Source organism: Magallana gigas, chromosome 6 (genome assembly GCF_963853765.1).
Source record: "Magallana gigas chromosome 6, xbMagGiga1.1, whole genome shotgun sequence".
NCBI classification, from domain to species: Eukaryota; Metazoa; Mollusca; class Bivalvia; order Ostreida; family Ostreidae; genus Magallana; species Magallana gigas.
In genome coordinates this window covers 33,046,911-33,070,372 of record NC_088858.1, presented here as the reverse complement: position 1 = coordinate 33,070,372, position 23,462 = coordinate 33,046,911, and the positions used below count along the sequence as shown (strand labels likewise).

Genomic DNA, 23,462 nt, shown 5'->3' with positions numbered 1-23,462 from the left:
TAAAGCGTTTTTAGTAACGAACAAAACATTATGGCTAGGAAATTTTTAGATGGATATGACATAAAAACAAATTTAAGGTGGAAGATAATGATGATGAAGATGTTATCATTTGAACGATATTGGTTTATGTAATGATTTGTATAGATAAGATGACCTGTCTAGATAAATTACATTCACCAATGAAAATGGCATGCGTCCAAAACAGGTGAAATCACAATAAGGAAGCGTTATTGATATAAAAACTTTACCAAAATATGGCAACTACAGAACGACACAAATATACCGCAGCATATCTAAGGATTTTAACAGTATGCCTTCTCATATTTTTTGCAACATTTATTTTTGGACGAGATCATTCCACAGAAATTCCAGTAGATGTTAAAACCACGAAGGATACACCACTTACAGTAGAACGATGGCTTCAGCAGCAAAATCAACGTAAACTTAAGGATACCTTTGCTAAAGCAGGTATACATCCATATGTAATATGTAAATGGTGTGACAATTTGGCTGACACAAATTTTTATCGTTTTTACACATTGGTTTTTGTAAAGGAGAAAAAACAATCATTTGAAACACGCACAGTAGGATCCGCCTAATCAAATCATAAGCCAAAATTAAATTAAAGTTGTGGGCCGCCATGTCAACATTGTGACATCATGTTTTATATTTAAAAAAGGGTTTTTTTCATTGGAAATAGCGAAAGGAAGGAGCATGATTTCAGAGAAATTTTGTTATTTTATTTTATTTCTTAGATTCTTTCAGTGATTATCATTTCACATGTTTATGAACTTAAATGTTTGCTTCTTCAATCAGTATCTAATAGAATGGTTTCTTGATGTTAATGATTTTATTTTCCATTGAATAATTTGATAAGATATACCGTGTTCCCAGTTAAAATCAGTGTATCTTTCTAATAAACAATTAGGTCAAAATATAAACAGCTAAAACCTATTGCCAAAACATTCAAAACAGTATATTTTCATGAGTTTATGTCATATAAACAATATTAAAAGAGCAGTTTAAGGAGGCAGTTGGCTACCCGTCGTCCGAGATTTCCCCAATGTTTTATAGCTGTCCAATATTTTTTCTATATATTAATCTTGTTTTTTAATTTTTTGTTTCAAAAATGTCCAAAACCTATGCACACTTTTCATTTAAAGAATATACTTTTGGCCATGGTTTAAGATCATTATCTCAGTTCACTAAAATGTAGTTCTCAAAGTAAGGTTGGTCCCGTACCATTTTTCAACAACAAAACACGCTAATGGCGGAGTTGCCAATCTCTGTTGTATATGTCTCTGGATATACATGAAACTGGTGGCATTTCTTGATTAAAGCACTGTTAAAACTTAACAAGTTTGCATAGTCGATTATTTTCATTTAAATTGCTTTCGATTGAAAACTTGGAAAGTTTTTTTCATCAAATTTGGGGGTGATAAACATTGACAAGTGCCAGTTTTTTAATGATCGAGTTAACTTTCGAGTTAACTTTATCGAGCAATATGCATATAGTGAAGCCCAGGGATGGAGAAAATTATTTAGCCTTAGTACCCCTGCTTCAGCTCTCAGTTTTTACTGACATTCTAAAATATACACGCACATTTACCATTTAGCCTTGCTAACATCCTAGCGGATGTTGAGCAAACGATAAGTGCAAGCTGAACAGAATTTGGTGAGCGCTTATGAACGATGAGCGAATGCAAAGCGCAAACGAAGCACAAACACGAGCCCCAAGTGAACGGTGAACAATATGTGTAAGCTTAGTGAACGTAAGATGAATGATTTATTTGGAGTGCTTTGGGAGATATTCTTACATTGTATTTTGTCGGTAATCAGGAAAAAATAATAATTAAACTGGATGAATGCATTGTTATCAGCCTTAAATTAAGATTATCCTTGTTGTAATATTTCTTTTAAAATTACTCATAAACTGTTACACAGTACTGACTGACCTCCTGTACATTTACAGTGTATATATGAATAGTAACTGTGACGAGCATTTTATAATATATGAATTACCGTATATGTTACTGTAACAATTTGTTCATTTCCTGCTTCAACAACTGGGCAATATATATGTGAAAAGATAAATCATGAAAAACGTGTAGATGTTGATAATAAATTTGCATTAATCAAGAAGTACAGCACTTATTCATCCACTGTTAACTTACACTGTTAGGAAAAAAACAAAAACAATTTGACATATAATGGTATTGTTGAAGTCATAAAAGATCCAAAAACAAAACCCCCAAAAATTTGTTGTTGTTTTTACTGACTTGCTAAAGAATGTGTACTTTAAATTTGTACGAATAAAATTCTGATTAGAATGATTAAAACGCATGGTGAGCACTTGGTGAGCGCTATGTGAATGATGAGCGCAAACAAAGAGGAGCAGTGAGTGCAAGTGACGCACAGTGAGTGCACTGTGAACACACAGAAAAATGGGGAAAGTAGAATATTTCAGTGACTGTTTATTGTATGAACTTTATATAAGATACAATCATGATTTTGTTCATACGGTATGTTTACATGTATGTTTAGAAAGTGAATTACTGGAAAGAACCTAAGTAATATGAACTTGTATTAAGCTATTATTGCGTTATGTTGCAGGTATTTTGGAAAAAGAGTTAATTTCACTGAGTATTAAGGACATAGAAACCATCAAAGAAGTGCCAGACATTGTTAAACAGGATCTAAAAGCTTCCATTACAGATGCCAAAGACACTGAGCGGTTTGTGATATGGTTGACTGCTCAGAGGCTGCCTCTCAATCTCATTCATAGGTACGAGTACCAGTATGCTTGCTCTGCTGGAATGCTGTGGTTTTATTCTAACTTCTAGAGGGCTTAAATTTTTGAAGATTTAGCATCAATCACAGTTTCAAGGATATGTATATATGTGGCCAGAATTAATCTACTGTTCATATTGTGTCGATCGATCATTCAGTACTCGATTTTGTAGATTTTATAAATGATGAAACATTGATGGTGTGTTCCATATAGCATTTGATCAAGGATTAAGGATATGCAAGTTTACTAAATTTTTGGGTTTTTTTTCCTGAATAAGAAATAATTCTACTTTTTTCACCTGTTAAAAATTAAAACACAGTAAAGAAAACATTAAAAAAAAATTTTTTACCTATGAGAAATTTATTTGAGAAATTCTCCTTGAATGTTAAATTTCAAATTACAACTACTGTGAGAGCTACAAATGTAGGTAACAGTTAAAGGGGAATGGTCATGATTTTGGTCAAAAATTATTTTCCCGATTTTTAATGTTTACAATGCTTCAGTAAGGCATTTTTAATAGGCAACCAAAGTTTAAGTGTTATTCGTTGAGTTATAAGTGAGTTACAGAGCTTACAATTCTCTGCTATGTAAACAAAGCATTTGTTTACATTTTGAACGTTGAAGTGAAAACTCCAGTTTTAGACCGAAATGAATGTGGTAAACGTTAAGATCTGTTTGTTTATGCTTAAAATGAATAATATGATGGAAAAATCAGCTTGGAAAAAAACTTTTACCGGTATATTGAACTAATGTAAACAATAACAGGGCACGAGCCTTGTTTACATGATAAAGAATTGTGAGTCCTGTATCTTGCTTATAACTTCACTACTGGTTCTCTAATTTCATTTGTTCATTGGAAATGCATTCCTAAAGCATTGTAAATAATAAAAACAGGAAAATAGAATTTGACCAAAATCGTGACCATGTCCCTTTAACAGAGCAAATCGTAAAAATTTATACAACAAAATACTCTTCCACCACACCTGATATATAATTCAGTAGAGATTATGGAGATACCAAAAGATCAAAATGATCAAAAATACTGAAATCCACTAAAAATCTAGACAAGGACATGAAGGAAATTGTATCTTTTGTAAAACAAGCCTGAAGGCTTTGCATTAAGAAAACCTCTGTATTAAAAGCATGAACATTTTAATTGAACCAAGAGTTATCTATCATGACTATAGATATAGCTAGAAAATGAATTGCAGGTTAAATGTAGTTTATGATAGGGGTATATAGTAATTCATGCCTATACAAAAAAAAGTTATGTATTGTGGAAAATTTATTTTACGATAAATCAACATGTGATTAAGACTTAAAATACTTACCAGTATTAAATTAGTTTTGATCTTTTTTGCCATTTAATTTAGATTTGAATAAATGGCTACTGGAATTGAATTAAAACCAGTTATAATTGCATGAAAATAAAGATGAAACAACACAGGGCTCATATAGTACTATAAAAAAGTTTGGGACTTAAGTCACCCTCTTTATTCTTTCATTCATGATTATAGCTAATTTAATGCAATATACATAATAAGATAACAGTTTTGACTTGATTAAAAATAAAAGTTTAACTGTAAACAAATTAAATTAATCTTTTAATACGTAACAAAATAAACATTTTTAAACTTTTAATGTAAAGGGTAAAACCTACATACATTATGCATGTCATTCGTATGTTGCTGTACATTCCTGATTTTACACAACGATTCAGTTGTTTTCTAAGAAATAGCACACTATGTATAAAATCATGAGCACTGAACTTTTGCAGTGATTTCACATATAGAATATAAAAAAATTTGAAGCAGGATTTTAGAATCTCTGAGAGGATCGAGTTTCTTGCAATTTTATGCGGATATAAATTAATTCCTTGCATTTATTTAGAAATTAATTTGCAGTACATGCATGATTATAATTGTATGATAAACTTAATGCATTAAGTTTATACTTCCATTTGAAGTAGACAAGTAGTCTAGAGTAGAATAGAAATTGAAGTGCACAATCATGAAAATGATGCAATCTATTGTGGTTATTGGTTAATTTACCATTATGATAATATTGTAATAATATCTGGTAATAGAGTTACAAATTATTTGTTGATTAATTTGTTTAATAATAATGAATTTATGTATTGAAATATTTTTTCATTTTTTGACTGCAGGTTAACTCAAGAAGGGATAAATGATTTCAGTAAGCTGTCGCAGTTGCGTAATGCAGAGATTGCTGAGCTGTGTACATCATGCAGCATAGAAGATTTCCAGCAACTGAAAAGTTTGGTGAAGTCTGCCCAGAGTTTGACAGCTGACAGCTTGGATACTAGTGGCTGGTCGGGATGGTCGTGGTTTCTCTTTGTTATTAAATTAGGTAAACTTTTTAATACATGTCTATATGGAACAATGTGGAAAGAATGGACGTCTCATTTGCATGATTGCATGTTGTTTGTAGACCTTTAAATTCTGCCTTATTGAAAGGTTTTTCCAAATATTCTAAATCTCAAGTCAGCTAGCATATAAGTGCCATTAAAAACTCTAAAAGTTAAAAATGAAAAAAAGGGGGTTCAGGACATGGGGGGGGGGGGGGGGCAAAATAGTGTTAATGCATATAATGTTTAGAAGTCTTCTTCTCTATTCTCACACATCTGTATGAAAAAATGACTTCATAATTATATTTACCAGGAAGTCCTCTACTAAAATTTTAAATTTCATGTCCCCTGGAGAATGGGTTTTGACTCTAGGGCGGGGCCAAAATGGATGTATAGGTGTTAATGCATATAATGTTTAAAAATTATCTTCTTTACTCCCACACACCTGAAAGGAAAACTGAATTCTTGATTTTGTAGACCAGATCTTTTAAGTTTTCACCAAAATTATAGGTTTCGTAGTTCTTTTTGAAAGATTTCAGGCAGGGAGATGGTCGTCATTACAAATTTATAATTTTTCTTCTCCAGAATGTCGAAACCTAATTAAATGCATATGTATGTGACTCCTCGACAAGTTTGTGTATGGGTTATATGCTACTCAGGTGACCGTTTAAGGCCAATTGGCCTCTTGTTACTAAACACTAGAGCAAAGTGGTATGAAAAAAAAATAAGCATTTCATTTTCAGTTTGATCATTGATTTATTAAAGCTATATAAATACGGTACTGTAGATATTACTGTAGAATTTATTTTGTGAAAAAAATGTTGTTTATCGTACATCTATGTGTACCAATAAATACACCATAAACTTCTTATATTACATTTGTGTGTAGTACTATATCATTCTTCACTTCCATTCGAGGTTGATTTGTGTTTACTAGCTCTAGGCCGGAAGTCTCTATGTACATCTTTTATCAATAATTGATTAACACCCAGTGGTAACTGGGATCACAAATTGCAGTAATTCATCAAAGTCAATTTTTTGGTAAGGAATAGATTCGCCACCCACAGGGAGACCCACCAACTGCATAAACACCAATCCCACGTCCTGTCCCCCAGGACAGAAAAAGGAAAATGTTGATAATTACTGCAGAAAATCTACTGCTATTGGTTAAAGATAAATAGTGGAGAGAAAAAAAACCCAGTTATTTCCAGAGAGCAAAAATATTGCATTTTATTTGACTTCCTACATTGAACATTTTTTGGGGGTAAATTTTCCAATGAGTCATTACCACTCATATTCATTAATACCATCAGATGTGCATTGGTACACATAATTTATACATACCAGTAAACCTGAATCCAAATTTAGACATACATATGCTGATCAGTTTTCAAGTCATTTCTTTTAGCTTCTTGCTTTATTGCAGAACACACACAAACACACTACACATCCCTGTTTATCAAATGAATATTTTTTTTGGTTTTGATGGTAATTCGTCTATATTATTATTATGTGATCAGACCTAAATCTGTAACATTGAATGTATTTTATGTTAGTTTAAACAAAACTGATATTTTCACCGAACTTTTTCAGCCTTTGTGAAGATATCGATATCAAATATCCTCTTAATGTTAAATCCTTTTTTTCTTCCTATTGGCTCAGTCTAGCTATTTTAAATCTTAAGTTTACCTTTGCCAAAAGCAGAAAGCTTTAAGATGGTCACCTAATCTCAGCAATATCTGGTTATCCTTTTGCTGTAGGAGGATGTCTGTCGCATATCTTAGAATAACTGATATTGATGGTTTGATACCAGTTAAATTAGTTTACTTATAAACATTTCATTTGTGGTTCATGGAGAACTGTATATTGGTTTCTAGTTCATATATAAAAAAGAAACCATTCACATTTACTGGTACTGAATTATTATGTCTTTGCTGAAAGGCAATAAATACTGTATGAATGTTAACTTTTTGTTCTCTCAATCCTTTTAAACTATCCAAACGGGTACATTAATTATTATTGCAGGCATTATTTTGTTTGTCTGTAAATTATTTTTTTCATAAAAATTTATGCAGACACCAAATTTTCATGGGTCCGGTCATCCCCATACAGATTATCCAGTCTTAGAAAGGGTGATGTATACACCCAAAAGAAACCTTGGATAAGTTCATGGCCATATATTGATATTCATTCAGTTTTGTGTTGATTCTAATCCTGTTGGAAGCATTATTTTAAGAAATATATATGTACTGGGACTAACTTGGTACATATTAAGTTGTTTGAGGACGAATTATTATATGACTCAAGGTCATTTCAGAAATATTAATGTCACTAATTTTTATCAAATTTGCTACTATAATACATAGTATTAACAGTGATGAAATAATAAAGAAAAGCACATAAAGACTCATTTTTGAGTTTTTCCTCTGGTATTAAAATTTTGAAAACAAAAACATAATTTGATACATCACTGAATTAAAGCATATTTAATTCAGAAAAGTATGTGCAGGTTATATTTAAAGTCCCCTTAATATTAATAAGTCTAGTTTTTTCTTTCAATTTTTTTTAGGGGGCAATGAAAAGGAGATAAGTTATGAATTATTTCATCAAAATTGATTTTGAAACATTTATGCAGAGGTAAATACACACTTTCTAAAGGTGCTAATAAGCAGCTGCCGCTAGCAACATCTGCAGCAGTGAAGTATTGTTTAATCTGCTAATTTCGTATTGCGTCTAGCCCTGACACTATCTAATGGATCATACGTCAACGACTAGCTGCTGAGGATGGAAATCTCGGTATGATCACATGTACGGCACCTAGCCAGCTCTTTCCTCCAGATCACTTTCCTACCAGAAACTGGTAATCAATACACACATAGAGACTGAATCGACGGACCTGAGAGTCCATTTACCCCATTGTTGTGGTCAGAATACTCCTGAACTGTGGAAAATGTGCCCCATTTATTGGAATTGTAACTGTGATATATCATAATCTTAGTGCTGTAAAAGGCCGGTTTGTTAATGCGTATATATTATATGGACATATGGACAGTTTTGAAGACACAGTTTGATGGCAGAGTTACATTTGGCTGCAAGCAAGCAGTCAGTTTTGTGTTTTCTCTTCTTAATGGTTCACAATGAAAAATTAGGACATTCTTTTGGAAAGGTAATTTAAACCTGGTTTGTATCGGTAATTTCTTCTTTTTTGTGGGAGCAGGTTGAAGAAAGGGAGGGTTGGGAATACTTGTACTTCGTTTTTAAGTGTTGGTATATTATTTTGACTTTTTTCTCCATTTCATCCCTTTTGTAAATATCTTGATCTTGTAATAATTAGATAATGTTACGTTACTGATTGACTGCTAATTTGTACTTCAGCACTCAAAGCTGCACCAAAAAATCAATTTTGTATATAATCCTTATAGAGTATTACTCTCGCCGGATATGATGAAGTGGTTTCTTAGAATCTTTTTTCCATAGTTTTAGATGAATTATAGTGATGTCTTTCTTGTATGTCCATGTATTAAGAAGTATAAGTACTTTTATTCTCTTCTATTTTTCACTCTCCTCATATGTTGTTCCCCCGCCCCCCTCCCCCCCCCCCCCCCCCCCCCAAAAAAAATGGGTAAATTTAGAAAGCCTGGAACCCTTCAGTCCTTTCATGTAAAATGAATCCAATTTATGGAGTATGCAAATTTTCTTTAGATGTACGGTACATGTTTGTATTAATCTAATGGGGAATTTGCTACACTTGTTGATATAAGTAACTCTCTTTTTAGATCATATATTTATCATATACATGTAGTATAAGGATATATAACATATTGTAAGAGTATAGAGAATGAGGGGCCATTTAGTTGACCCCTTGGTTTTTAACAATACATGTAATTGCAATGTATACCCAGTAGAGGGATGACAAATTGGACATTTCATCCTTTATTGCATCTATCACATGGTTTGACATTACAAAGCATTACAATATTTATTCAGGAAAGCCATGGTTGGGGATGCGACCTTGTTGTTGAGAAATCTCGAGAGGGTCGCTCTCAACAAACAAGACAGCTCTTCCTAATTGCATTGCCCAATGTTCGTTCAATTAACCAAATTGTATTGCAAGCAATTCTCTTCCCAAAATAAGATACGCTAGAGGAAATAGAAGGAGTCGACATATTGGAATATCCATAGGCATTATTATGTACTCTATAGTTTTAATCTTACATGAAATCTCACATCAGTGATGAATTAGTGAGAAATGTAAATTGATGAGAATGTTATTAACAAGGTTTTCTTGGTGGCCATAACGTCATAATAATGGATAACCCTTTGTTATTGCCACAAAATGTAGATTGAAGAAAATTACCGTATTGTTTCCCTTTTCATTCATTCTGTATCTTTATTTCATCCCATTGGAGATATAAAGCATTGACGTACTTGATTTTAATATATGTAAAGATTATCCTGCAAGCAAAATTTGTGTATTAACAGTCAATCTCCATGGTCTCCAAGGGTTGGTAATACCTGTACATATATATATACAGCAGACTACAAGTGACTACCAAATCATTAATATGGGTCTGACCCAATAAATCATAAGTTCATATGTTATAAATCTCACCTGACAAAAACTAATGTATGTTTTGAACATGTATATATCAATGATAATTATAATACATTGTTTTGATAATGCATGTTACAATCAGAAATTATTAGATTTTGTTGCAACAAGCCATCAAATCTGATGGAAGAATTTTTATTTTTAAACTAGATTTAAAAGAAAATTTAAAGTGTTAAATAGCATTTAATAAATATTCTGTACAATATGGTACTAGCTCACATGTAATTTGATGTAGCTGACAGATTTCATTATATTTTAGAATGCAGTGCAAAATCACTGAAACGGAATAAGTTTATAATTGATAAAAAAAAATCTTTGATACCAAATGCGCTAAATTTTTGCATTTGATGAAAAAAAAAATATATTTATTTAAATCACTGAAAAACTTATGTACCGGTATGTATGTTTATTTCTAAAAGATATATGAACTAGTCTGTGCCCTATGAGTGGTCATTCCAAACATTCCTTTATAATGGAGCATTCCACCTCAACATTTTGTGATTTTCTGCTTGACCTTAATGAATTGTTCTCCCTTTTTAGTGCTGACACTTGGGTTAGGAATCGCCGTTCTGTGTGTGGTGATAGTCATGGATTGTATCCGGAACATTGCCCTGGATTTGAGGCACATCCGCATTCCAGGTGCGTCTGGCACAGTCACCTCTGTTCCGGCCTCTGGAGATGGGAAGAACTGGCTCTGGAAGCTGCTCTTCAACAACTCGGCCTTGTCCCTCGCTTCACAGTTCTGTGTGGTCAAGTGGCACTGGGAGGAACCCCAAGTCGTGGGAAATACCATGTCGTTCACTGTGAAGGTATGTAGGTATAAAGTCAGCCCTGCTGTGGTTAGGGTACATGCACTTGTGGATGCATTTGTTTTGACAATACTCCTGAGGAAATTTTTGATATAGAAACCTTCTATTTCGATTTCCTGATTTGGTTGATCTTGTAATGATTTGAAAATATCTGACACCAACTCCCCCCCCCCCCTCCCCCCCCCCTCCCCACCTCATTATTTTTCAAAAGAGCTAACTACCTATGTTCGAAGACATGCATTTTATAACCATTTATCATTCTTTATTAAAAAAAATCTTGAGTTTATGTGTTCCTTTTGGTTGCCTGTATATGTATTATATAATGTGCTTTTACATGCAACATTATTTTTACGTCATATGTTATCAAGTGGAGGCCATAAAATAATGTTAGGCCTAGTCCAAAGATATGTGATTGTGCATTTTGGTACTGATTATAATTTGATTCCATTCTTGGCTCCAATCTTTGCCAATAATATGGTGTTTTTTATGTATATATAGCTGTTAATGTTACTGAGATAGAACTTCTTGCATTCAAGGAATAAATGGTTGTGTATATATAATGGCTTCTCTAAGTGTGCTTCTGCTGCTGCAGTTCTGTAGATTATGGTCTCCTAAGGACTGCATACAGATAAGTTCTGCCATTAATATTGCATCATTAAGATGGTTTTATGAATGACTGCACCTATCGTCTGGGATGTATATATATATTGTTCTAACTTAAGTGTTTGTCTTGGAGGCTATAAATGCTAGTGGTCCATGGAAGTTGCACATTCGCTTATGAAAACTTTTCTTGGAAGATGTCTTGTTTTGGCCAGATATTGATGTAAAGATCTATATATTATACATTTGGTGGACTAAGTACGTTTTCTTGACATTTGTAAGTAAATGATGAGTTTATATGAATGGCATTTATTATCATCGTTAATAACCTCACGAGTACCAGTAAAAAGTCATGATTATTATATGCAGAACAAAGTTCAGAAGTGTTGGCATTTGCATTAATTAAGGATGTTCACCAATATGTTTTTATTATCAGTAATTAGTAGACTGTGGGAAGAAATTCTTTTAACAAAATCATGGAGAAAAGGAAGGTATGAAGGTGTACAAGATATCAGACTCGGTATTGATTTGTTATCTGGCTCATTATAATTGCTATTTTTCCTGCATTATTAGTTTGGAGAATCTTTTCGGTAACAGTGAAATCTTAGCTTTAGTTAATGTAATGGTTATTACGGCAGGTTTTAATGTTGCATTGATTTTTTTTCTGCCCAAGTCTTATTATGTCATTTGAGTGTGAAGCTGAAAATCATTGACAATTTAATTACTTCTAGATATTTTTAGGGTTTTTTTCCTCCAAACCAAGACGCTTTGAATGCTAGGCAGGAGGAAAAAAACCCTGCAGGAGCAGATTTGATTATCGTGTGGAAAAGTAGCTTTTCCTTTTTTTTTGATCAATAAAAATGATATACCAGCATTCTACAAATAAGGGAATCTCATGGAAGTGCAGGCCTTAAGGGATTTTGATTTTCTTGTTGTGATTGTTTTGATGCGAACATCATGCATACAAATGAGTCTTTGTACAGACAAAATGTACACTTTATGGCATTGATTAATTAATTTTTGTAAATTCTTTATTTTACGCAAGTACTTAATTCCATGATTCTCCTATTTTGCATCAAAAGGCGAAAATATAAAATTGCGAACACAATTTCTTTTATTATATGATTTTATATACATAAAACTCACAATTGTCTGAAAAATTGAAGAGAGAATTTAAAATCTATGAGGACTGCTTCTCTCGATTTTACATGTATATTTATTCCTCACGTCTAATGAGGAATTTACAGTAGTTAACTGACTGACTAATTGATTCACTGATTGTTGATTTTCTTCATATTGAGATTTGACCAGTAATAGTGATGGTAGTGATATAGACACCATTGATTTGCACTATATATGCATGGCATATATTAATCACTTAAAACTTAACTGTCCTACATGTTTTAAAAAGTAACAGATTTGAGGAGTTGATTTTTAGAGTGTCCTGTTAAAGTCTTTTTCTCATAATGGCAAGCATTTAATGGACAAAGAGTCTAGCTGTTGACTTGCATGCATAAGATTTGTCATCTAAAATAGATTATCCAGGTTTTTTACATTTATTTTATACACTGATTATTGTCATACAATGCACGCGGACATAATCATCCATTATTAATCAAAAATTTTGATTTTCTCTATCCCATAGATTTTTTGTAATTATATTTTTATGCTTGAAATTTTATTTTGATATTTGTTAATTCCTTTTAAATGGAGAAATCTTAAGTCTGAAAATTTTCTTTCAGCTGTACAGAAAAAATGGGAAGCCTTATGTAACAACATCTACAAACTCAGTGAATGTTGTCATACAATTAAAGAATGAACAGGTGGCTTGTACAAAGCAGATTGATGCTGAAGATGCAGACCAAAACGCAATAAAGACTTCCTTCACAGTCCACAAATCTGGGTCATACAAAATCTCCATCATGGTGTCAGGGAGGCATGTCAAAGGCAGCCCTTTCACCAAGACATTTGAACCTGGTGAGAAATGTTCAAGGACTTGTTAATTTTCCTGGTTTTTGCAGATAACCATATCCCTCAAATACACATCCTCTACAAAAATAAATTTTGAAAGAGTTAGTTTTCTTACCGAAACTTAAAACCCGGGCATTCAGGAAATTACATCCCTAAATAAGCAATGAACCCACAATCCACAAAAAATGGCCCCTACGAATTTAAATGATTCTGCAGTATTCTTATATAATAAAAACAAACATTGTACCACTCAAGCAAGTCTAAATTTCTTTAGGTATTGAATAAGGATTGATTTCTTTGAACAAGCAGTTAAATAGTCTTAACAGCCAAGAATACATGTAAAATCCTCCTTTGCACATTATGATAGGTCCAATAGATGCTGGGAAGTCGGGGTTCACCAATTACTGTTCCACCATTGTGTGTAGTGCTGGGACCCCTTACCCACTCACTATAGAAACCCAGGACTCCTTTGGAAACCCAGCTGTGTACAAAGCTGACCAGAACAGCTACTTTAAAATCAAAGTCATAGAGGTAAGAAATCAGTATTGATATTGCTGTAAAATAGGGTTTTTATGTATTCAAATAAGAGATTGCTTTCCAATTCCTTTGCACTGGACTTCTGAATGCACATACCAAAAGATAGCAGAAACTATGAAGGGAATAAAATTTTGTTGATTTGTGATCTGAAATAGTTAGAAAAGGAGTTCAGATTTGGCATAACTTGATTATGAAGTCAAAGATACATGTACATTTATATTCTGCTGTGCTTGCAGCTTTTGACTTTTACAGTGACTCTATTAAGAACTATTAGTCTTTGAATTATCATTTAATATATTTGATGGCTAAGATTTTTTAAATATGAGGGGTTTTAGATCCTTGATATGCATTTAATATGTATCCCTGTTTGGAAATAAAATATTTATTCTCACGAAAAGACACGAAAAGTCAAGTTCTTCGATTAGCTAAGCACTCAAATGCAATACGTTTTTTTTTTGCCTTTCATAGACAGAAAACAGTACGAGATATTTTCCTGCTACGCAGATGATTTATAACCCTGACAAGAAGCATCTCACAATGCACATTAAAATGGAGCAGGAGGGCCATTACCAAGCCACCGTTAGCTACGGTGACGCCAAACTCAAGAACGGGGAGTTCAGCATCTTGGTTATAAATGGTGATTATCTGTACCAATTTACATAAAAGGGATTGGTATTCATTCTGAAAACTCCTAATGATGCCTGAAATATGTTATGGTTTTACCTCAGAAAAAGGATTCTTCGAAAAAAAATTTAACTTATAAACTTATGCTTCCTGGAACTTTATGGTGATAACATATTAGAGGTGATCTTCCCAACATTAATTATTATACACTCTGTTATTTTTACTGCAATACTGAGGCATGTATTTTAACTCCATACTCTGGTACTTCCTAGAACTTTATTTAAATCAAATTATCGTTAACCTAAATGTCTTTTGAGTAGGCCATGCATTTTAACTGTATCAAGACCTTGAGATTTCATAAACAGTTTTGCAAGGATCTGGGGTTCAGAAGGCTTGTTGAGCTTAGGTTTCAATATACATGCACATAACTATATATAATCATTCATTTGACATCTCAAATTTATTGATTTTCAAACAGCAATATTCATGGCAACTTAATTCTTTGAAAAGTGGTAAAGACAATGTGAAAGAGTGTATAGTCACTGCCCAATGAAATGATATAATTCCACTTTGTTAGTTGAAAATGTATATAGGATAACTGAAGAGATGATAGTTTGAATATGATTATGCAATTTCAGACCATTTAAATACTAGCTGTAACAATGTTTTCTTGCTTATCAATAGCTCTCTATTCAACCAACATTTTTTTGTGCTTCCATTTTAACCTTGATTTGTTTTAATCTGTTTAACAATCAATAAATGCAATGTACTATATGGTGTGTCTGAAAAAGCATGTGATAATGCAGTGGCAATTTTAATAACTGTAATATGATTTTTTTTAAATTAGATGATGACATGACTCATGTTAACAAAAACTTGTCCAAAAAGCAGCGAAACATTTGGTACGAGGCTCGCCTATTGTCTGGGAATGGGGATAATGGTGAAAAGGCCAAGAAGGTGTATGTCTACATATCACCAAAGGTAAGGCCAAAAAAAAGACTTAGAATATACTGTTAACCAACTCTTATTTGCTTAAAAGAAATATCTACAATGGTTTCAAGTACCTTTCAGTCTTTTATATTGGCACTGTGTGTTTTATAGACTGAATTTAATAAAACTGGTCAAATAACCAGTAAAAAAACATTTGTCATTTTTAGGCACTTTAACATTAGTGATTTGCTTAGTAATTTTACCTTAATATCAACATGGGTTGACAGTGCTTATCTACCAGGGATTTTCAATCTCTAGCTATTTGTTGTTTAAGACAAATTTTTCTTTTTTCCAGCAATTAACATTAAAAGAATATTATCTAAAAGTCATTGGAAAGAAGTTGTTTACCTGGAGAGTTTGTCCGGGAACGAAGGTAAATTTCTGTCCTTAGACTGTGGACCAGCGGTTATTATTTCATTGACAATTAATTTGTTATTTATAGATATCAAACTAGATACCTCTCCATCCTATCTTAAGAAAAGAGAATTATTTTAGTTTTTGTTTTTTTTTGTTTTTTTTTGGGGGGGGGGGGGGGGGGGGGGGAGGTTATATGTAAGGAAACCAAAATTCTAAATGATACGAAACTGTGACTTGTAAAGCTTCAAAAAGTTTTGACTGGCAAAGTTCAGGTACACTGGTCATTAAGTTAATTAAGTTCCTATTCTGAGTTTCCAAGATGTTACCAAGATCAATGTAGTTATTTTGATTTTTACTGAATTGTTTGCTTTCTTATACCTGAATGTGTTGTTGATTTTCAGTTTTACTTCAATGGCTACAACTCTCGCTACGACGCTCCAGTCATGACGATATATGACTGTTCACAACCTCATGTGACACTCGCAGCCAAAGACCGAAATATCATTGCAGCTACCTTCACCTCATTTATGCAAAGAAATATAGGTATTGAATATTAATTCAGTAAATTCCTGCCATAATTTAATGTGAGTTATTACTGTAATATCCACGAGAAGCACCCCTTGCAGATTTTAAAATCTCTTTATTATATTTTGGAAGTTAACAGCTATAAGAAATTACAATAAAAGTGCTGCATACGCAATTTTAATAGTCTTGCAGTTTGGTTCAAAAACGGCAGGATCGTAGAATTAAATACTTGCATAAAATAAGAAATCTACAGTACAGAAAAGATTTACCATGTACAATGTATATAGCTATTGTTTACTTGTAAAGATATACTGTCTTATTTGATAAATCAATAGGAAAAACATTGTTTGATTTGTGATTCGAAAAGGTGGATCTGAGACATTCCAAGACAAGCAAACATACTTCTGTCAGGAAGTTAGAAAATTCCAGAAGAGTTCCACCACTATCTTAAAAATTGACAGATCTCAACTCTTATACAGTGTAAGTGGCTTCGTTTATTCAATTCATCAATCATATTTCATTAACTCCAATTTCTACAAATTTGACTTTATCTCGAATTGAATGATTAATTATTCAGTCATCAGAATACAGGATGATACATGAAAGCATTACATGCATATTGATTGAACCGATGTACACGTATATTTTAAACTTTATATTACTCGCAATTGCCTCAGAGTTCAAAAAGAAATGGTGTCATTTGTATTGTAGTCATATAGAGCCACAAAAAGCTTTGATTCCAGTGATTGGTTCAAGTCTTTCCAAATCTGCTTCACAGGGGAACAAGGTAATATTTCTAGGGAGAAAATTTCATTCATTGTTTGTTTAGCTAAAGCTTATAATAGGGTGTCAGCAGACTCACTAATCTTTAAAAGTTTTTTATAGGTAAAATAATGTGTTTTAAAAACTTCAATATGAATTCTAGGGCTTGACTGGGGTGGACTTAGAAGAGAGTGGTTTGAACTACTTTGTACAGAGTTATTTGATCCTGCCAACTCAGATTTTTTCCACCGGTTTACCAGTGATACTCAAGGACTTGTAAGTGCTTTTTCTTTATAGCAGTATGATCGAATTCTAGTTGTATCACGCCGATTTGATTGGCTGAAAAAATAAGTTTGTATCATATAAAGAATGTTGTCTACATCTCAATAAAACTAATGTCATAAAATTATCATTCTACTTGACATTACTTTCGATTTTTGAACAATTTGAGGTCAATTTAACGGTCAAACAGATTTATTTGTCTTTAATAATGCTTAGGACAAAAAATTCCTGAGTAACTTGTAAGGAATGAGTTCAATAGGACAATAAACTGATTTTTGCAGTTTTTGTTTTAAGTAGCAAAGATATAGTATTAAACACCGTCTTTTATACATATTTTGATAATGTGGATATGGGTTTGAACCTTCTTTATTTCTTTAGCTTGTCATTAAAGTAAATTTTTTTTCATTTCCAGGTACATCCAAATGGGAAGAGGGATGCCATGTCGAAATTGCGGTATTTTGAATTTGCAGGGAAAATTGTTGGAAAATGCCTTTTTGACTCTGCCAAAGGAAGTGGTTATAGACAGCTAGTCAAAGCCAAATTCTCTAGGTCGTTTTTGGCCCAGTTGATCGGACTACAAGTAAATTATAAGGTACTTATATATTGTACATACATGTAATTGATTGCAATGATTTTTAAGTAAATCCAGAAATGTGTATTTGAATTTAGTGCTACTGACCTAATTAATTTGCTTATAGTATTTTGAAATGGATGACCCTGAACTATACAAAACAAAGGTCAAGTACATCATAGAAAATGACATTGAGGAAATGGACTTGACCTTTTCAGAGGAAGAATACTCACCTGAAGGTCATCTTGTAAAGGTATGTCGTTAAATAAATTTAATAAACCCATTATTTGACAATCATCTTTTAGTGAGATGTACATTTTGAGATGAAGAAAGAAATACTCATGGCAGAAATTTATATATCTTTATTCATAGGTGGTAGACCTTGTACCAAATGGATCAAAGATGCCAGTTACCAATGACAACAAACTCCACTATTTGAATTGCCTAGCTCAGTATCGATTGGTCAGTTCCTGTAGAGAGGAAGTAGAAGCCTTCCTGAAGGGACTGAATTTATTGATACCAGACAATTTACTCAGTATATTTGATGAAAATGAATTGGAGGTAAAATGTAGCATATGTTGTTTTTTTTTGGGGGGGGTGCTTGTATAAGAACTTCATTTAGTTGTAACATTGCTAATTTTATGACTTTTTTAAAAATTGATTGAATATTAAACTTTTCTTAAGTGATTAAAGGCATAGTACACTTAGGCATTGAAACATAGATTAATACGTATAATTGAAGTTATCCTATTTGAAAGTATATTAGATTGAGATTTATTTTGAAAACATTTAAAAAAAAATTGTCTATACAATTTTTTTTTCTGAAACAGCTTTACATGTTTATAGTAACTGTTATATTACTTGTATCTGTATAGAAGTAAATGTGCTATTATTTACACCAAGGGTCATAGTTTATCAGATGAACAAGTGTCCATGGGTTGCATGTTGAAAGTGAGAGCTCATGTTGGTATAATGTTTATAATTATAAAGTGGTAAATTGAAAACATTTATAAATTTTCTTTTCAATAGCTTTTGATGTGTGGAACTGGAAAATATAGTGTATCTGATTTCAAAGCCCATGCTGTGATAGATGGAACCTCATACTCATTCTTTAAGGTAAATCTACAATCTGTATACATGTACTAGTATGTTCGATACCAAAAATTGATCTTAAAAATGTGATGCTTGGGGTATATAAGGTACAGAAGCTTGTTATTTTGTTAAACTCTTTTTATCCATGCCTTTTGACAGATAACATTCACATGCTCTTTCTCAATGCGTAAACAGTAGATTTACAGTTAGGTTAATAACCTAGTATTAACTCTGGTTTTGTTTCTTCGTTTTTTGTGTGTACAGGTGTTGGACTGGTTTTGGACGGTAGTGGACAGTTTCACGGAGGAACAGATGGCCCGCCTGCTCCAGTTCACCACCGGATGTTCCCAACTTCCTGCCGGAGGATTCGCCGACCTCAACCCTAAATTCCAGATCTCATTCTCACCCACCTATAACACTTTACCCACAGCACATACATGGTAGGTCATTATGTGTTAACGGTCCTCCACACATATATGGTAGGTTATTATGTGTTAACGGTCCTCCACACATACATGGTAGGTTATTATGTGTTAACTGTCCTCCAAACATACATGGTAGGTCATTATGTGTTAATGGTCCTCCAAACATTTATGGTAGGTCATTATGTGTTAACGGTCCTCCACACATACATGGTAGGTTATTATGTGTAAACGGTCCTCCACACATACTTGGTAGGTCATTATGTGTTAACGGTCCTCCACACATACATGGTAGGTTATTATGTGTTAACGGCCCTCCACACATACATGGTAGGTCATTATGTGTTAACGGTCCTCCAAACATTTATGGTAGGTCAGTATGTGTTAACGGTCCTCCACACATACATGGTAGGTTATTATGTGTTAATGGTCCTCCAAACATTTATGGTAGGTCATTATGTGTTAACGGTCCTCCACACATACATGGTAGGTTATTATGTGTTAACGGTCCTCCACACATACTTGGTAGGTCATTATGTGTTAACGGTCCTCCACACATACATGGTAGGTTATTATGTGTTAACGGTCCTCCACACATACATGGTAGGTCATTATGTGTTAACTGTCCTCCAAACATTTATGGTAGGTCAGTATGTGTTAACTGTCCTCCACACATACATGGTAGGTTATTATGTGTTAACAGTCCTCCAAACATACATGGTAGGTCATTATGTGTTAACGGTCCTCCAAACATTTATGGTAGGTCAGTATGTGTTAACTGTCATCCACACATAAATGGTAGCTTATTATGTGTTAACGGTCCTCCACACATACATGGTAGGTCATTATGTGTTTACGGTCCTCCACACATACATGGTTGGTTATTATGTGTTAACGGTCCTCCACACATACATGGTAGGTCATTATGTGTTAACGGTCCTCCACACATACATGGTAGGTCATTATGTGTTAACGGTCCTCCACACATACATGGTAGGTCATGATGTGTTAACGGTCCTCCACACATACATGGTAGGTTATGATGTGTTAACGGTCCTCCACACATACATGGTAGGTTATTATGTGTTAACAGTCCTCCACACATACAAGGTAGGTTATTATGTGTTAACGGTCCTCCACACATACATGGTAGGTCATTATGTGTTAACGGTCCTCCATACATGGTAGGTCATTATGTGTTAAGGGTCCTCCACACATTTGGGAATTTTTTTGCATGCTAGCCCAAACTAATGTGTTTCTTAGTGATATGAATTTCTAGCATGCATTTGACTTGAAAAAAACAAAAAAGGGTTCATATTTTTTTAAAAAGTTACCCGTTACTTCTAAAACTACATTAATACTAATGATAAAAAGCAAGTCTCTGGTTTCAACTTGGAACTGTGTGTTAATATTTTCAAGCTTTACTCAAAATCCTTGTTTAATGAGAATATATAAAAACAGTTTATGCACTTGATTAAAATTTATATCAGAAAATTGTACATCATACACTTGTAAATCTTCAACAAAACAATACATATAAATTAGCCTCTAAGTCAGTATACAAAATGATATTTATGTAAATTATTTATGTGAAAGATTAATGTTTACATTGTACATATGAAAAGGGAAATTAAAACATGTTTACTATAACTTCAATTTTCTGATTTCAGTTTTAACCAGTTATGTTTACCTGACTATGACTCTATGGAGAGCCTACACAGATCCATTCTAATAGCTATAAACGAGGGATTCCAAGGCTTTGGACTTGTGTAACCCACCTGATGTATCGCCCCATTCCTCCCCCTTTAACACATTTCTCAGCCATTACAATGCAACTGTCAGTTTTCTTTCTGTGGTTCATCACTTTCTCTTTGTATTTTTTTTTTAAATTTGTATAAATCCTTTCAATACATCATTTTTACTCTGGACACAATTTATGTTAATATTTAATATAATTTCAATTAATACTGTGGTATTTGTCTACCAACACTTGATATTTATGATTTTTCCTCACAAGCAATTTTCAGTTTTGCTTGAGTGAAGCTTCCATTTTGTATATATAATTATATATATACTTCTAAAAAGGATCTGGCCTCGTCATCACCAACTTTCCTCAAGTCAATACTTAGTGTCAAGTCTGAGTGTTAACCTCAAATTTATGCACTTTCCTTTAAAGGATTTGAGTTGAGAAATGAGTTGAGTGATTTGAAAATTTTTGTGACGGTGGGACCAGATCTTGTTTTATTGCAATGAAAAATTTTGTTAGAATTTGAATTATTTTTTTTTTATTTTATATCGGGAAGATGAGTTCCAAATGTGCAATTGTAGATTATTTCACGGCAATGTAATAGTAATATAATAATGTATATAGGTGTCACTTAATCTGTTATATATTTTACACAAACAAGACCTGACTGCAAAGACAATGACATGAAAATTTTAGTGAATTGGTGCAGTGTATATATACTGGGTAAAAGTTAACAGAGGAAATATATTTATTTACAAAGTCGTTTTCAATTATATGTACACATATTTATAAGGTTTCTGACTTTTGTTTTCTTACATAGAAATGGATGATGAGGTTCAATATACAGGACATGTAATATACATGTATAATTATGTATTTACTCATTTTGGAAAAAGGGAAATGAAGCCAAGGGTAACCTGACTGTTTACGAGAATTAAGTGACCTTTTTACTGTCAGTATACCGGTATTCAATAAGCATCACACATATGGAAGTTATTTTGATGACAGAAATTTAACTAATATGTTATGCACCATTATTCACAAGCAGTAGGACATATTTGATATAGATGTTGCCTAAAACATCAGAAAAAACATGCAATTTTTTTTAATACAGGGTTTTTAAATTGTCTAGTTCATAATTTTTTTTTTGATTTTTTCTTTCAAGTCCATCAATATTTTTGCAGAACCTATCATATTTGAATGTGTTTAATCCTATCTTTTCTTTTTTTAGGTTACATGACCTAATATTTGTTATAATAAGTGGTATCTATAATGAAACTTTTATAAATAATAAAATTAATGTGAAGATAATTTGTTTATTGAGTGGAGTTGTGGTATTTTTGGAAGAAATGGACACAGATTTTATGTGAAATCACATGCTTATTAATGAATCAAGTGAACACAATTGGATTTATATTTTTTTGAGGTTAGTCTTACCATGACATAGGCAACATCCTTTATATGATATAAAATAATTTTTTAGCCAATCAGAAAGCGTGTTACGCAACCAGAATTAAATTTTTAGAAAAGAAAACCAAGGAAAACAATATAAAACTAAATGCAAAAATAATTTATTCTAGTACAGGCAGTAAAATTACAACAAAGTTCCCTTTTCCTTTTGATTCCTGTTAGAAAATGTAACAATAAATCCAATAAGTTAATTATAGCTACGTTATGATAATATATACTTTTTTAAAAATCATTGAAAATTTACTATCATTGAATTGAAAAATAAAAAAATCTTAGGTTCATCTGGCTTTGTATGATAGTTAAGCATTTTTTATCTTAAACTTGTAAATAAATAACAATGATGCTTGATGAATCAAGATGTGGTTGATACATGTAACTCTTGCCTTCCTTTATGTATTCTTTACTTCTTGCCAAACCACTTGATATCCCAGAGAGCTTCATTACTGGAAGTCAGGGAGCCAATAATTGCTGGTATGATGACAGCGATTATGATAAATGAAAATAAGAGAAATAAGAATTATATTAAGTCAGTTTCTCTCTCTCTCTCTCTCTCTCTATCTCTCTCTCTCTCTCTCTCTCTCTCATTTGAACATAACAAATAGCAAATTACATTTTGCCGGTTTAAAAATGATATACTCGTGAATATACTTACATCTGTGGAAGTCTACATTGGTCATTTGATAAGTATCCATAACACAAATGTGCAATTTTATGAAGTAAATAGATTTAACATAAATTAAAGATGACTTACTAATTATAAGACCAAAAATGATGATTTCACTGCCTCCACCAGAAATATTAATGACAACCGCCTTTCCAGTATAAGGCCGGGCATATATTGGTTGTTGGTATGTCTGTGCATATCCGACCTGTTGGTACATGTATACTGCAGGCCTGTATGCAGCATAAATTTGGAAACATGCACCCCCTCC

The 23,462-nt window shown here is 32.7% G+C and overlaps 1 protein-coding gene across 2 annotated transcripts; it reads left to right on the top strand.

Annotated features, from left to right (window-relative positions):
* The first annotated feature begins 17 nt into the window (after nt 1-17).
* LOC105345209 (apoptosis-resistant E3 ubiquitin protein ligase 1) lies at nt 18-22,361 on the top strand. 2 transcript variants are annotated; one of them, XM_011453288.4, is made up of 19 exons: nt 18-468; nt 2,614-2,785; nt 4,959-5,161; nt 10,312-10,580; nt 12,923-13,157; nt 13,519-13,682; nt 14,157-14,325; nt 15,160-15,293; nt 15,598-15,675; nt 16,061-16,202; nt 16,552-16,664; nt 16,896-16,971; nt 17,110-17,222; nt 17,641-17,820; nt 17,927-18,052; nt 18,172-18,360; nt 18,829-18,915; nt 19,156-19,331; nt 20,984-22,361. In XM_011453288.4, the coding sequence occupies exons 1-19, from the start codon at nt 255-257 to the stop codon at nt 21,084-21,086; spliced, it is 2,943 nt and encodes a 980-aa protein (XP_011451590.3). In that variant the 5' UTR covers nt 18-254; the 3' UTR covers nt 21,087-22,361. The 2 variants fall into 2 exon arrangements, with proteins under 2 accessions (XP_011451590.3, XP_011451591.3); XM_011453289.4 differs by lacking the exons at nt 18-468; nt 2,614-2,785; nt 4,959-5,161 and adding an exon at nt 7,921-8,325.
* The last annotated feature ends 1,101 nt before the right edge of the window (nt 22,362-23,462 follow it).

Coding starts and splice junctions, on each gene's coding strand:
- LOC105345209 (XM_011453288.4), top strand. CDS start 255: ATGGCAACTACAGAACGACACAAATATACCGCAGCATATCTAAGGATT. Junction 469..2,613: donor GGATACCTTTGCTAAAGCAG/GTATACATCCAT, acceptor GTTATGTTGCAG/GTATTTTGGAAAAAGAGTTA. Junction 16,203..16,551: donor ATTTATGCAAAGAAATATAG/GTATTGAATATT, acceptor TGATTCGAAAAG/GTGGATCTGAGACATTCCAA.